This window comes from Spermophilus citellus, assembly GCF_964194105.1.
Source record: "Spermophilus citellus genome assembly, chromosome: 17".
NCBI classification, from domain to species: Eukaryota; Metazoa; Chordata; class Mammalia; order Rodentia; family Sciuridae; genus Spermophilus; species Spermophilus citellus.
In genome coordinates, this window is record NC_138199.1 from 25497432 (window position 1) to 25512664 (window position 15233).

The 15233-nt window shown below is 44.1% G+C and overlaps 1 protein-coding gene across 2 annotated transcripts; it reads right to left on the reverse strand.

The window, feature by feature from the left end:
* Positions 1 to 1169: 1169 nt before the first annotated feature.
* Positions 1170 to 15226, reverse strand: CYB5D2 (cytochrome b5 domain containing 2). Of its 2 annotated transcripts, none has more exons than XM_081272933.1 (4): positions 14916 to 15226; positions 9665 to 9808; positions 6638 to 6824; positions 1170 to 4486 (listed from the first exon to the last, which is right to left on the reverse strand). In XM_081272933.1, exons 1-4 carry the CDS (start codon positions 15163 to 15165, stop codon positions 4270 to 4272), a joined length of 798 nt encoding a protein of 265 aa, XP_081129059.1. In that variant the 5' UTR covers positions 15166 to 15226; the 3' UTR covers positions 1170 to 4269. The 2 variants fall into 2 exon arrangements, with proteins under 2 accessions (XP_081129059.1, XP_081129060.1); XM_081272934.1 differs by having other exon boundaries at positions 15194 to 15209.
* Between the last annotated feature and the right edge of the window lie 7 nt (positions 15227 to 15233).

Consider the following 15233-nt stretch of genomic DNA (forward strand, 5'->3'; position numbering starts at 1 on the left):
TTGTCCAGCAGTTGCCCAGCCTTTTTCTTTTTGACAGTGCTCACTGGTGTGGGGGAAAAAAAACAGCTCAGTTCTGTCAACTTGATGGCTACTTTAATCATTGATAACAGCTATATAATGGCTGTTTGTGGTAGGAAGTAGGTATGGTAGCTAAGGAAATTCTACCTCTAGTAAAAGATGGAGAGAACTTTATGCCTCTTTTCTGGGCCATAAAATGGAAACCTCTCAAGGCTGACATGGAGATTAAATGAGAACAAAGCTCCTTGCACAGGGCACAGCCTGGCACAGTTGCCCAACACATTCTCTTCTACTTCCCTCAAGTCTAACTGAATGCTCAGCCTAAGCTGGACTTTCTGTGGCTTCCATCAGGAAGGGACTGACCTCTGCAGTTTTGCCCAGGGTTACCTTTACTGGAAAGAGAAGAGGCATTTCTCCATTAATCACCAGCTTATGACAGAGCCCTTCGAATCATGAATCATTTGCTCTAACATGAGGGAAGTTCTTTACCACTAAGTAAGTGGTTGGCAGCAAAGGAGAAATGAGCTCTCATTGAGCAAGGAACTGAGCAGGTGCCCAAGGCTGGCCAATTTGTCCTGGAACGTGGGTTCAGAAGTTTTGCTTAAGTTAGAGACCAGGCACCTTCTAGGCTCTGCCAAAGTCCACTAAAGACACCTGTTTTGCTCCTTTTGCAGTTTGTTTTGAAGGGTCTACACATCTCTGGGCTTGTCCCTCACACTATCCCTGCACTCCTGTGTGGGAAGCCATTTCTGACACGTGATTGGGTGGCTCCCGTTAAGGGTCTGAGGCGCTCTGGCTGTGTCGGAACTTTCCCGGCCCTTTCCTGATGAGAGAGCCCATCCGTGTGGGGGTGTGCCTGACCACTGACCCCGGGGGCCCAATCACTGACCCTGACCTTGGAGTGCGGTCCCCCCTCAACCTTCATTGGATGGAATTCTCCCCTGAATCTCTTGTTCCCCAATAAAAGGCTACCCCCAGGCGTGTTCAAACTCTCTCCTGCTAGCCCTGAGTAATCCTTGCTGCCCTGCTGGGCGGTTAGAGGAGGGAACCAGAGAGGGGAGCCGTCTCGGACCTGGCAATATAAATAAGGTAACTGAGTCTGTGTTTTACTTCGATCTCATCTAGCTAACTTTATGCCTAGAACCTCATTAATGAAACCATTGCGCAGGCCGCATGGTGGACTCCTGCCCAAGAATGGCCTCTGGCTCCTCCACCATATAGTAAATCCCAGAGGCTAGGATCTTCACTTTCCCCTATCCTCATGCAATTCAATGCCTTTCCCTTAGTAAGGTTTTTTGTTTTGTTTTTTTCTGGTGCCAGGCACACTCAACCACTGAGCCACATCCCTAGCCCTATTTTGTAATTTATTTAATGAGATAGGGTCTCACTGAGTTGCTGAGACTGGTTTGAGAAATCCCTGCCTCAGCCTCCAGGCCACTGGGATTACAGGGCCTGCACCACATCACCCAGCCTTAGTAGGAATTTAGTAAGGTCTTAATGGTACTTGCTGAATGACCAAAGGAGTGATTAGTTTCCAGTTAACCTGGAATTGAAGGCGGTTTCCAGTCAACAGAGGAGCCTCAGGCACTGACCTCAGAGCTGCGGGAAACTCAGGACAAGGTCCCAATTTCAGCTCTCCTGCTTTCTGCTTCTGCCCCAGGGAGAGCAGACATGCAAAAATGCGGCGGAATGGAAATAGCACTGAATCAGGAGTCAAAAACCAAATTCCAGGCTCAGCTGCATTGCTCTGGCATCTTAAGTTTAGGGGGCCTTAGTTGCCTTAGTTGCCTCATTGCCAAAATAGATCTAACCCTGTGCCTTTGCCACATGTTGAGGACTGTGAATATGTGTGTACAAAGCTGAAGAACCTGCGCTTCTGTCCTCAGTGTGATCCACTGAAAAGAGGCTGATAGGAAATGCATGGCTAAAGCACACTGATATATTCTTATGGGAGTGAACAGAGTGCTATGGGAACTTAGGGCAAATGCATTTAAATCCAGCCTCTGGGCCAGTGGTTAATGAAGGCATCCTAGAGAGGCTGGATTTTGAGGAAAAAAGCAGAGAAGATACTGTTCTAGGCAGAGGAAACCACATGTGTGAAGGCATTGTAGGCATAATACTTTGAGAGGAAGGCTGGAGAGATGTACATGGGAGGATACAGGAGATACAGGGACTAGGAGGAGATAGGCCACAGAAAAGCCACCTTTGCAAAGGTTCTGGAGATCTGGCACTTAGTCCTCGTAGACGTAGGGAGCCACTGAGGCTTCACTGGGGTATGGTGAGCCCTGTCATCGCAAGGAAAGATGACCTGCAGCAGTGTGGAGGAAGGAGTGTGGACTCCTGCAGTAGTTCCAGAATAGTTCAGGAATAGATACAGGAATGGCAAGAGAACTGAGGAAGTAGGACTTGCAGGATTTGGAGAATGGTGGGAAGGAGGGAGGAAGGAGCTATGACCAATTGCCAGGACTTTTTCTTGGGGTCAGGTGGAGATGGAGGTGCTGCTCTCCTGGAGAACAAGGGCTATGGGTGGAATGATGAAAACAGTATCAAACACGGGGAAGACTCTGGAAAGCTGCTCATTCTGGAGGTAAAGCCTGGCAGTAAAAGTGGCTGCTGAAATAGGAGGGAGGAGAGCCAGTAGAAAGAGGTTCATGGGGGAGGCCAGGTGTTCAAGGAGACTGAGAAGGAAGAGTCAGAGGGAGAAAAGGAAACCAGGATAAAGCCAAAAGGGTTCCACGGAGGACCTCATGGTCAACAGGATCAAGAGCTCAAGGTAGATAGGAACTGACTGACTATGGTGTTTACCAGTACAGAATTGATCTTGCTACTGAGTAGAGAAGGCAGGTGACTGCTACATAGCAAATGAGGGTTGAAAAACAAAGATCCTGAGTATAAGCTATTCTTTCAAAATGCTTGGCTGTAATAGGAAGTAGGTATGATAATTACCCACTACCATGGGGTTGAGGGACAGTGTTTTATTTGTGATGTCATAGAAGTGACCTCTTTAATGCATACTCAAAGGGAAGGGCAAGAAACAGGAAGAGGTACAGGTCTAGGTGGGGTAGGCCTGGGGTGGGGATGGAGAGAGAGCTGAGGGGAAGGCTCAGATAAGGCAAGCCCACAACCTGTAACAGCATCAGTCTTCATGTCCTTATCTGTGAACCAGAAACATTCCTTGCCCTCATCTACTTAATAAGAATTCAAGAAATAACTGAGAGGGCTGGGGATATAACTCAGTTGGTAAAGTGCTTGCCTCTCATGCACAAGGCCATGGATTCAATCCCCAGCACCACAAAAAGAAAAAAAAAAAAAAAGGTAACCGAGTATGAAATTTGTCAAGTGTAGGTGATTACAGATGACCTTAGACATACACACTGCTGGACAGGTTGTAAGCCCAGCCACTTTGAGTCAGGGCTCTTTGCAATGACATTTGCAATCTTGCCTAGATGTTGATGTTAGGCTAATCACTTAACTTTATAGCAAAACTACCTTTCAATCACTATGCAGACTTCTCCCATTATAAACACACCACACCTGATTTTAAGTGTTTAAAAGAATATCCTTGCTTTAAATTGTTATTTTGTTCAGAGACACATGGATTTACTGCAGCCATGTATGTGCAAAAACTTTCCAATTCCAGAATTGGCCTACCCCATTTTATTATCCATACTTATTGCAGGAGCTCTAATCAAGCCAATGGGCTTTGGGTTGTAAATTCAAGTTTGCCTTGGGGTGGAAGTCAGAAGAAAAGTCATGAAAGTCAGTGATCACAAGTGTTCTTCCTTCTGCTGGTGCTGTTAACGTGCACAGTTTCTTGGGTTGTATCTGCTGAGACACTGCCCCTTTCTACCACTGCTTCAGATGCTGACAGAGCTGGGGTTACGGGCAGGGCCCAGGCTGGCAGCTGATTAGGCAGCTTGGGAGTCCACAGGAAAGAAAGCTCAGAGCTTTCCCCTTGTTTATCCCATTATTTCTGAATTGGTCATATCTGTGCCCATTAATTTCTGAGGGTTCTGAAGGAAGGTCACAAATAGGCCTAGGAGGAATAGTGTCAGAACAGGCAGACAAGTATGAGGCTGGCTGCCAATCTCTTGCCTGTCACCAGAATGGGGAGCCCATGGTGAGGCACATTTGCAGGATGTGGTCAGATTCCTTCAAGACCTTTCTGTCTCTTGCCAGGGGCCATCCTAGGACACAGGAGCATAAGTTCTCAGCAGGGTTCCCTGTGTTATCAAGATTCAGGGTGTCAGCTTAGAGTGGGAAGGAGCATGTGATGGCCAGAGGCGGGCAGCCTGTGTATTCCCCCAAGTTGGGGTCATCCAAGTCCCCACGATTTGTGTGTGTAGGGTTGTCAGGCAGCTGGTCACTAGGGGGGCCGGTTGTTCTCACACACACACAGCGGGGTTCCTTGGCTCCTGGCTTATATAGCTTTCTGGGGACGCCAATCCAGTCTCTGCTCACACCTCCACTATGGACAGAAAAAAAGAGGTCTCCTTAGTGAGTTTTTCTGTGACAAAGAGCAAAGGAAGTAGCCAGTGAGAACTTACGAAAAGGAGAAGCCATTCCACTTCCTACCTTAGTGCTATCCCAAGCTGCATTCTGCAACATTCAGCCCAAGCCTTCTTGCTCTCCTGACTTCCTCCAGCTTCCCCTGCATGGCACCAACACCACTTTATCGGAGTCAAAGACAGTGCCCATTGTCCCTTTCACTGCTCTTTGGCTGTTGCTTAGTGCCTTTGAAAAAGGCAGCACCTCTTCCCTGTAGGATGCTGATAGCTGGGAAAGGATCCCACCTTTGGGCATGTAAGCTTCTCTTCTCTAGTCTCCATTCTATCCCAGTGCAGGACATCTTAACTTTAGGGCCTGGGAACTTGGTGGGAATTGGGCAACTTGGTAGGTCTTGGCCAGCTAAGTCAGCCTTCTCTGGGAGCCACTCACATCAAGAGTTGATGCCAGCTGTACTGGTCCTTGTATAGGCCTAGCTCTTGATGCCACCAGGCTTCAGAGATAAGAGGATTCAGCTCGGCCCAACATAGTCTGGCAACCTCCTGTCCTAGACAAAGACCTAACTCATGTTAGGGTACCGAGTTCTGTGTCTTGTGGACTCAGAGGTCTTGCGAAAGAAAAATGAGATTCTTAGAATTGATACCTCATATATGTTCCAGTGCCTGGGACCAGGATTACTTGCTGTCAGAAAAACTGCTACCCAGTTAGAAACCATCCCATTTGTAGCTTACCTAAGAACAAGGTTGTTAGGGCCCCAAATACCTCCTTCCCATCTAGCCATCCATTCCACTGGTGATCCTTACTCCATATCTGAGTCCTATCTTCAGAGCTCATTTCTCTCAGAGACACACATTTCTCTCAAAAACAACAAACTGGGCTGAGGCTCAGGGATAGGGCCCCCACATTCACTTGAGCAGCTCAGTCCTGAAAGCAAGGCAGGTTTCAGGAGACAGACGGGAGGGAGGGGGAGGCAGGCTTTCCAGCAGAGCACAGGCAAGCATCTAAATGTACTCCATAGGCCCATGGGATGACCGATGGCAGCCAAGTGTTTTCAGGCCACCTGCATTTGAACTTGTGCCCCAGGAAAGCCCACTCAGATCCCAGCTCCTCCCCCTAAAGTGCAAAGGCCAGGTTCTCACATGACACATGACACTAGAGAAGCTGAATCTTCAAAAATGGTGTTCAGGAGAGAAAGGCCTTTCCTTCCTGCACCTTCCTTTACCCCGCTCCTCTAATGGGTGATGATATAGTAGCAGGGTCTAGGGAAAACTGGTAGCTTTGACTGCTAGCTTTTGTTCACACAATGAGCCACCTGCCCTGCAGAAGAGGGTGTTTAGCACTTAGGGATGTGAACTCCCCCCAACAGTCCCTGTCCCTTTTCAGTGAGAACTGGACTCATTTTGAGGTCTTTGAGGCTAGAAAGTTTGTCCAATTTCTGGTTTCTTTTGTCCCTTTAGTAAAGCTAAAGGCAATTTGAGAGTCTTGAGTTGAACCTCAAGTCTGGCTGGCCTCATGATTAAAGTAGTAAAAACACCAGTTTCTCCAGCTTCCCAAACCAACCCGGAACAATCTCTGTGGCATCATTTCTAATCAGGTTCACCTCACTTTGTTCTTGCAGGGAAAGACTTTTCCATCTAGCCTGTACCTCCTGGAATTACTCAGAATGTGCAGTGCCTTTAAAGGGCATCATGGCATGGGCCATCTTCCCATCCTTTTCTCCAGCAGGCATAATAATGTGCACTGGCAGACAAGAAACCCAAATCATAGTTGGCTGAATGTGTCAAAGCAAGTGAGAAACAATACTCATGCCTGCTCCTCACTGCCAGACCCCCAGGGTCTTGGGGCAGGGGACAGTGGGAGATACTCAAATCTCAGATCCAAGTCTGAATCCTAGTGTTACTCAATCATTTGGAAGAAGATCCCACCATCAGTCATTTTTTAAAATTCCCCAGAAGATCTAACATGCAACCAAAGTTGAGTCACTATTATAGAGCACATGTATTTTGAAAAAGTTCCCTGGGTTAACAATTCATGGATTCCCTGAACAATGCAGGCAGGACAGCCTAGAAGTTTGATTTGGATAAGAGATGGAAGGGAGCAGAAGCTGGCTTACCTCTTTTGGGAACACCAGAAGCGGCTACCCTTGGTGGCACTCCACTCAGCATTGCAGGGTGGGAACTTCTGCTTCTCTTTCTGTTCCCGTTTATTTGCCTCCAGGCCTTTGACCATCATGGCTTCCACCTGAATCAGTTCTGGGGTTGGCTGCCCATCTTCTCCATAGAACCTTCCTATCACCCTTCCTGTGGTGACAGGAGAGCTGAAGTCAGAGTAAAAGTTGGGGAGAAGCATGAACAGATGCTGAGCCATTGGAATCAAGCTCAAGTTCCCAGGGGTTTGGAATTCAGTGCACTACAATAGCCTGTTGGGTACTTGCTTATTGAGAACTTGTACTAGAGACACTTTGTGCGAGTGCACGCACGTATGTGCATATGTGTGAATGTAGTGCTGGGGATCAAACTCCAGGTTTTGCACATGCTAGGCAAGCTCTCTACCACTGAGCTACACCACAGCCCTGGAAGGACTTTTGGTGCCTTCTCAGTCTCTGTCAGCATCCTACAAGACTCCATATATAAGCATCCCTGTTCTGTCTGAACTATCCTCCAGTGCAGAAATTCCTGAATCTTTCTTGCCTCCAGACATCGGTTCCCTGAAGGTAGAACATTGTGTGATTCATTTACTAATGCTTTACAAAGCTTAGGGCACACAGTAGGTATTCAACAAATGTTTGAATGAATAGCTTATTGGTTTACATTTGTGTAACTCAATTCTGCTCAAATCAAACTATTTACAAGTTATTTACTGAGCACTTACTTTGTATCAGACACTATGCTATATACTTTTATACTTACTTTGTATCAGCACTTCACCAACAGTTTAAAATCCCCATAGCAACCTATCTGAGAGAAATAATTGTTTTCATATCTATAAAACAGAAATTAGGAGATCCAGCAACTGGGGAAGGCTATGAAGCTAGTAAGAAGTCTGGCCTGATGCCCACTTTCTCCCCTTCAATGGCTCAGGCTTTCAGTGGACATGACTGGAAACTGGTTTTCATTTAAAATGCCTGTCAAAATTAAAGTCCAAACTATGGCAGCAGCTAGCAAGTGGTCTGCAGCCTACAGGCCAGAACCAAAACAGATCGTTCTCCTTGGGTGCAGGGTCCTAATGTGTCCAAGTCTTGAGGTAAAAATGGCCATCACAGCCAGCTTCTGTCACGGGGCAAGGGAAACAACAGAAAGCACTTCTGTAAGGTTTGATTACATAGGTGGTATTATGTGTTGCCTGTCCCCAGCTGTGTGTGTCCTACCTCTGCAGTCACCAAGAACTGACTCAGATTCCACTGGCATGTATATTCTACATGTTCAGGATTCTGTTCATGTCAAGTCCAATCCCTCCCTGACTTCCTCAAATCTTTTTATGTCACTTCTGGCCTGTTATTTGGATGAGGAGCCTTGGATCTCTCTGACTCCCCCTCTTTCACATCCAAATATATACTTCCCTTAATTCATGTCTAATCCATTAGTGAATCTTATCAATCCTACTTCTAAAACATATCTCAATTCTGTCCATTCCTTTCCATTTCTACCACTACCATCTTAAACCAAACCACAGACTGTGACAATAGCCTCCCAAGAAGTCTCTGTGTCATCTCAGGTCCCCCTACAGTTCTTTATCCACAAAGCATTTGGACAAAACATGAATTGAGCCTGGCATGGCGAAGCACACTTGCAATCCCAGCTACTTGGGAGGCCAAGGCAGAAGGATCATAAGGTCAGGGATGGCAACTTAATGAGACTGCGTCTCAAAATGAAAAATAAAATAGACTGAGGATGTAGTTCAATGATAGAATACCCTGGGTTCAATACCCAAGATGAATGGATTGATAGACAAGACAGATAGATAAACAAACATGCATCTTACCATGTCATTTCTATGCCTATTTAAAACCCTAGAATGGCTTCCTAAAATACAAATTTCTTAGCCTTCCCAGCTCTCAGTGCCCTTGAAGGAATCTATTGTTAGCAGTGTCTTAGGACACTGTTAGTTATCTTTTCATTTAAGATGAGTTCCCTCATGTATCACCAGTAAGTAGCAGGTGCCATACCTTACACAATTGCCTTTAACAAATATTCACTCCTTCTTTCATTCAATCATTTGTACTGGTGGAAAAACCCAGGGCTTCTTTACTGCTGAGCTACATCCCCAGCCCTTTTTAATTTTTTTTTTTTTTAAAGAGAGAGAGAGAGAGAGAATTTTTAATATTTATTTTTTAGTTCTCAGCGGACACAACATCTTTGTTTGTATGTGGTGCTGAGGATCGAACCCCGGGCCACACGCATGCCAGGCAAGCACGCTACCACTTGAGCCACATCCCCAGCCCCCCTTTTTATTTTTTTGAGACAGGGTCTCACCAAGTTGCTGAAGCTGGCCTTGAACCTGTGATCCTTCTGTCTTAGCCTCCTGAGTTGCTGAGATTACAAGTGTGTGCCTCACATCCAGCTAAAAAATGTCTGATTAGCATAACTTCCACCCTGGAGACAGTTCACTCAAGATTTTGGGTCTCCTTAGAGAGCAAAATAAAAAGGTACTGTCAAACTGCATACCAATTTAGACTTCAAGCTTCCTGGCTGTGTGCTGAAGCTAGATGCCTGGAAAAGAGTGAGACAGTGAAGCTGCCCTCCTGGAGCTGGCTTCGTTCAAGAATGGGACAGGCACCCATCGGCTTTGGGCACCTGAGGCTAAGGCAAATGGTTTGGCAATCCTCTTCCATGACTGTGATAAAAACAGATGCCCATCCATCTCCATCAGGGGCTCACTGCCACACTAATAACCAGAGTTTAAAGTGAAAAATCCAGAGCTGGTTTTCAGATTTGGGGTGGGAGGATGCTGGGGATGAAACCCATGGTCTCATGCATGCTAAGCAAGAACTCCACACTGAACTACATTAAAATATTAAAAAAAATATATAAAATTTTTCATATTTTAACCTTTAGCCCAATTCATAAATAAATCTGGCCTTTTGAAAAACATTGCAGAACAACCAAGTGAAATCCATAGAAATGACCTGTGGACTACCCACCAACAAAAACATAATTCTTCTCATAGAATAAAATCCAATTTTGAAGTATCAGCATCTCAGAGAAGGACAGATCAATTACATCATCCACAAGGCCTGCTTCAGTGTAGTAGTCTCCAGTCACAAATGCTCTAGATGCATCTCGGCCTGCAGGAGAGAAGTTTCCAACAGATTCAGTTGTAAATTACCAACACTGTATGAACTTAAAAATTTCTTTTCAAAAGATTGTCCTGATAACCCCTTTCTCCAGGAAATGTAATCCCCCTCCTCTGTGATAGACACCCCTGAATCTGGAAAATACATTTCTTTGACATTTGGCACATTCTTTCATTTACTTTCAGTAACATTTAATACAGCTGACCACTTCCTTTGGCTTCCATGATGCTACCTTCCTGGTTTTCTTCCTCTTTTTTTAGCTCCTGTCACAAGCCTCAGGGAATGATTATTGTCTACACCCTCTCACTTGACAACCTTCTTCATGCTTCTGTTTTCAAATTCTACCTGTATGTCAAAGATCACCAAAGTTGTATCTTTAGTTTAGACCTCTCTTGGGTACCAGACCTATATATCCAACTACCTACTCACCATCACTCAGTCATCTTACAGACATCACAAGTTCAAAATGTTCACAGTGAGCTAATAGTCATCAGCAACTCCTACCCCAGGAAACCTACACCTACTCTAGTTTTTCCTATCTCAGTAAATGTCAACCATTCCAGGAATGTGATCCTTGACACCTCCTTCACCCCTCACAAGTACTCAGTGCCCAAGTCCTATTTTTCCTTCCAAAAAAGTTCTTGTATCTACTTGTCTCCACATGCCACCAAGCAAGCCCAGGCTGCCATCAGCTCACATCTAAACTGTCACAGCAGACACTTAGCAGATTTTTCCACATTCATTCTTGCCCCACGAATATATTCTCCATATAACACTTAGACTTTCTTTTTTTGCAGTGCTGTGGATCAAACCCAGGGCCCTGCACATGCTAGGCAAGCATTCTACCACTAAGCTACATCCCCAACCCAAGAATGATATTTTAAACATGAATTCATCATGTCATTCCTCTGCCCCGCCCCCCCCCCCATATCCTGAATAACTTTCCTTTGTCCTGTGGCAATGTCCAAAGTTCTTAACATGTCATGCACCAATGGCTGCACCAATGACTGCCCATCTGGCCTCACCACTTTCTACATTATTCACTATATGCATGCATGCACGCATGCTTTTTCTTTGTCTTTCTCTCCTTCTCCTCAGCTAGGTTAGGGTTCCTGATAAAACTAGTCTTTTTTAATGATTATCACAAAATAATTCATTAATTGCATAATTCACTTAATGTCTTGTCTTTTCTATTACTAGCCTGTACATTTTATCAAGGAAAAGAACACCCAACCTCATTTAATATTGATTCTTCAGTGTCTGGTATAGTGCCTAATCTTGAGTCAAGTTCCCAATAGCTATGGACTGAATGAAATCTATAGATTTTCTTTTTTTTGCTATTGGGGATTGAACTCAGGAGCACTTGTCCACTGAGCCACATCCCAAACCTATTTTTGCATTTTATTTAGAGACAGGGTCTCACTGAGTTTCTTAGCACCTCACTGTTGAACTTGGAAATCTATACATTTAAAGCCAACTGATTGTTAACAAAGGTGCCCAGACAATTCAAAGGAAAATAATAGTCTTTTCAACAAATGGGTGCTGGAACATGTGAAGAGCCACAAGCAAAAGAATGAAACTGGACCCCTACTTCATACCATATACAAAATTAACTTAAAATATGCCGCAGTCTGGCTGGGCACGAAATAACCGGGAGGTCACAAGCCACTTGTAGGTTCAAACAGGAACTACTTTATTGCCTGAACCCCATGGGAACACAACCGGAACTCCACCGAAACTCTGAGAGAACCAACGGGAACTAACGGGAACTCCGCAAGAACTCAACGGGAACTCAAAAGTAGCGGGCACCCGAGGTAGCAGGAGCCGCCTTATTGCCGGACAGCAGAGGTTCATATACACAACTGAACACACAGCTTGCTTCAATTTAGCAACATCCAGTTACAGCAATCAGTCATTTTCCCGATAACCATACACAGCTTAACTTAACCATCATCATCCTAATGGCTTGCTGGCATTGCCTCTCAACCACTCCTTCTGGCAAAATGCCAGGTGCCACCTTGACTTGGTTGTGGCTCCCAACATCAATAGATCAAAGACTTGAATTTTTCAGTTAAAACTATAAAGCTCTTGGAATAAAACAGATGTAAATCTTTGTGATCTTAACTGGGCAATGATTTCTTAGGATATCAAAAGCACAATCAAAGGAAATAGATAAGTTGAATTTGATCAAAATTTAAAACTTTTGTACATCAAAAGTCATGATCAAGAAAATGAAGGGGCTGGAGTGTAGCTCCAAGGGAAAGCACTTGCCTAGCATGAAGAAGGCCCTTGATTTGATCCTCAGGATTGCCAAAAAATAAATATTTTTTAAATGAAAAGATAACCTACAGAATGGGAGAATACACTTACAAATCATATATCTGATAAAAGTCTAGCAGCCATAATATAAAGAACTCTTACAACTCAAAAATCAATACAATACAGTTGAAAAACAAAGGATTTGAATAGACCTTTCTCCAAAGATACACAATTTCTCATCAAGGTCATAGCTTAACACTGTTAACTATTAGGGAAATGCAAATAATCAAGATCTCAGTGAGATACTGCTTCAAACTCACTAGAATGACTATAGTAAAAAAGACTTAAAGAATTTTGGTGAGAATGTGGAGAAACTGAAACAAATTTATTCCTGGTAGGATTATACAATGATGCAGCTATTGCATATTTGGCAGTTTACAAAAAAGTTAAACACAGATTTATCATAATAGCTATTCTGCTTCTTGGTATATACCCAAGAAAACTAAAAACATACATTCACACAAAATCTTATACTCAAATGTGCCTACGCATGCTGCACATAACTGTCCTAGACAAAAAAGGAAAAACAATCCAAAAAGTTTGTCATAGATAAAATATGGCATATCAACACAGTGGAATATTATTTAGCTAGAAAAAGGTATGATGTATGGATACACAATGACACATTACGGATGAAACTTGAAAACATTACCCTAAGTAAAAGAAGCCAAGCAAAAAAAGACAACATATATGATTCTATTTACATGAAATGCATAGAATAGGTCAATGTATAGAAACAAAGTAGGTAGGAGTTGCCAGGAGTGGGGGCAGGAGGGAACAGAGTATGACTGCTAATGGATATGGATTTTCTTTTTGGGTGGTAAAAATGTTCTGGAATTAGTGATGTTTGTAGGAGTTTCTAACTTAAAAAAACCCCACTGAATTGTATACTTAAAGGGACATATTTTCTGTGGATCATATCAATAAAAATATAGCAAATAAACAAAAATGAATAAATGAATATGTCTCATTCCCTACTAGACTATGTGGGCATCTAATTTCTTAATCCTCAGGATCTACTGTAAGGTAGAACACATGATAGCAGTCAACAGATGGATATTTAATGAATATCAGGCAAACAGGAACTCAGTAGAGCTCAGTGCAAAAGAAAAAAATCACCTCAGAAATGAAAGTTTTTTTTGCCCATACTTATGCAGACATCCATGACAAGTGAATTAACATATAGCAGGACAGTGTACCAAAAAGTGCTCTCAACTGGCAAGTACAAAATAAAAAACAGCTCTGCTAGGTAGCCCCTGGATAAGATGCGCCCCTTGCTGGAATGTGTGCTGAGCTTGGAGAGAAGGAAGTGATTTGTATATAAGGGCCAGAGGCAGCTTTCCAGTTCCTCTAAGATAATGACAAGTGGAAGATGCTAATTTAATATCAGCGTAGTTACTTGTCTTAGGCTTTCCCTACGTTTTCCTTTGTATTTTATTTTTCCTTTTAAATTTTGGCAGGTGAACTGTCCCTGGGTCTAGTTAAGAAACAACCTCCAAAACACTAGGCTGCAGGGCTGGGATTGTGGTTCAATGGCCTCACATTCGAGGCCCTGGGTTCGATCCTCAGCACCACATAAAGATAAATAAAATAAAGTATAGGGCTGGGGTTGTGGCTCAGTGGTAGAGCACTTGCGTAGCATGTGTGATGCACTGAGTTTGATTCTCAGCACCATATAAAAAAAATAAAGGGCCACCAACAACTATAATAAAATATTTTTAAAAAATAAAGTGTAAAAAATTATTAAAAAACAAACAAACAAACAAAACACTAGGCTGGTTGACCCGACTCACGTTCTGTCAGTGTTTATTTGTGAGGGCTGTTTGGCAAATCTTCTTCAGTCTCCTCAGATGTAAAATAGTGACAGCAGGAAAAACTTGACAAGATTCTTAGGAGCCTAACATGCACAGCTTTATTACAAGGTTTTGTCACTGTCCTGGTTATTATTGTTTGAGACAGGCTGGCGGCCTGGTTGCCCAGGCTGGCTTCAAACTTGCAATCCTCCTCTCCTGAGTAATTTGGAATTAAGGTGTGCACCTGCAATCCCAAATTACTCAAGAGATGAAGTTTATTCTAAGTACTAAAGAGCTGTTAAAGTGACCAGACACCTCTTTCCTATGACCTAACCCCATAATCTTTTTTTTTAAATAATAGGTATCTTTTTAAAATATTTATTTCTTAGTTTTAGGTGGACACAATATCTTTATTTTACGTGGTGCTGAGGATTAAACCCAGTGCCTCATGCATACTAGGAGAGCACTCTACCACTGAACCACAATCCAGCCCCTAACCTCATAATCTTTTTAAAGATAGGCAGACAAGTGCATCTGCAGTGGAAGTAAGAATGACACAAACCAAAGGTGCTACTTCTAGGGAAAACGTGGGTAACAAGAAAACTTACTTAGAGTCGGGACATAGAGAGGAGGCTGAAATTAATAGATTTGTGAGGGCAGGGAAGAGGATCTCATTCATCTCTGTGTTCTGAGCGCCCTGCACTAAACCTGGCACAAAGCGGGTATCCCCCCGTTTCCCAAAGCGGGTAACCAAAGAGATATAAAACATGTTTCTCAAACCTAAGTCACGAACAGCGGTGAACAGGGAGGATACAGGTCGATAATAGTTGGCTATAGTTTCGCCAGAGACCAAAAAGATGGAGCAGCTGGTTCGCCACCGCGGTCTGACGAACGTGGGGGTGGGGAGAAACAGTTGAAAAAAATGAATGAACGAACGACACCGGTCCCCCCGCAGGAAGAAAAGGAATGAGCAGCCTCGCTAATACCTGCAAAGCCGCTATAGTGTGCCCCAGGCTCGTAGTGCCTTCGGCCAGAGGACACGTCGTAGACGCGGCCAAGCAATGCCAAGTAAAGGCCCGGATCCCCTGGCCTGCCGCGGTACCGGGCCAGCTCCTCGGGTATGAAAAGGCGAAAGACGGCGCGGGGACCCCACCAGCCCATTAGCCGTGCAGCCAACACTGCCGCCGCCACCACAGCCAGGCTCAGCAAGAGTCCACGCCCGCAGGTGCTCAGCATCTTGACAGCCGCACCCCACCGCACTTACGAAGTTGCCGCCTCTCTTAACTACAATTAAGATGGCAGAG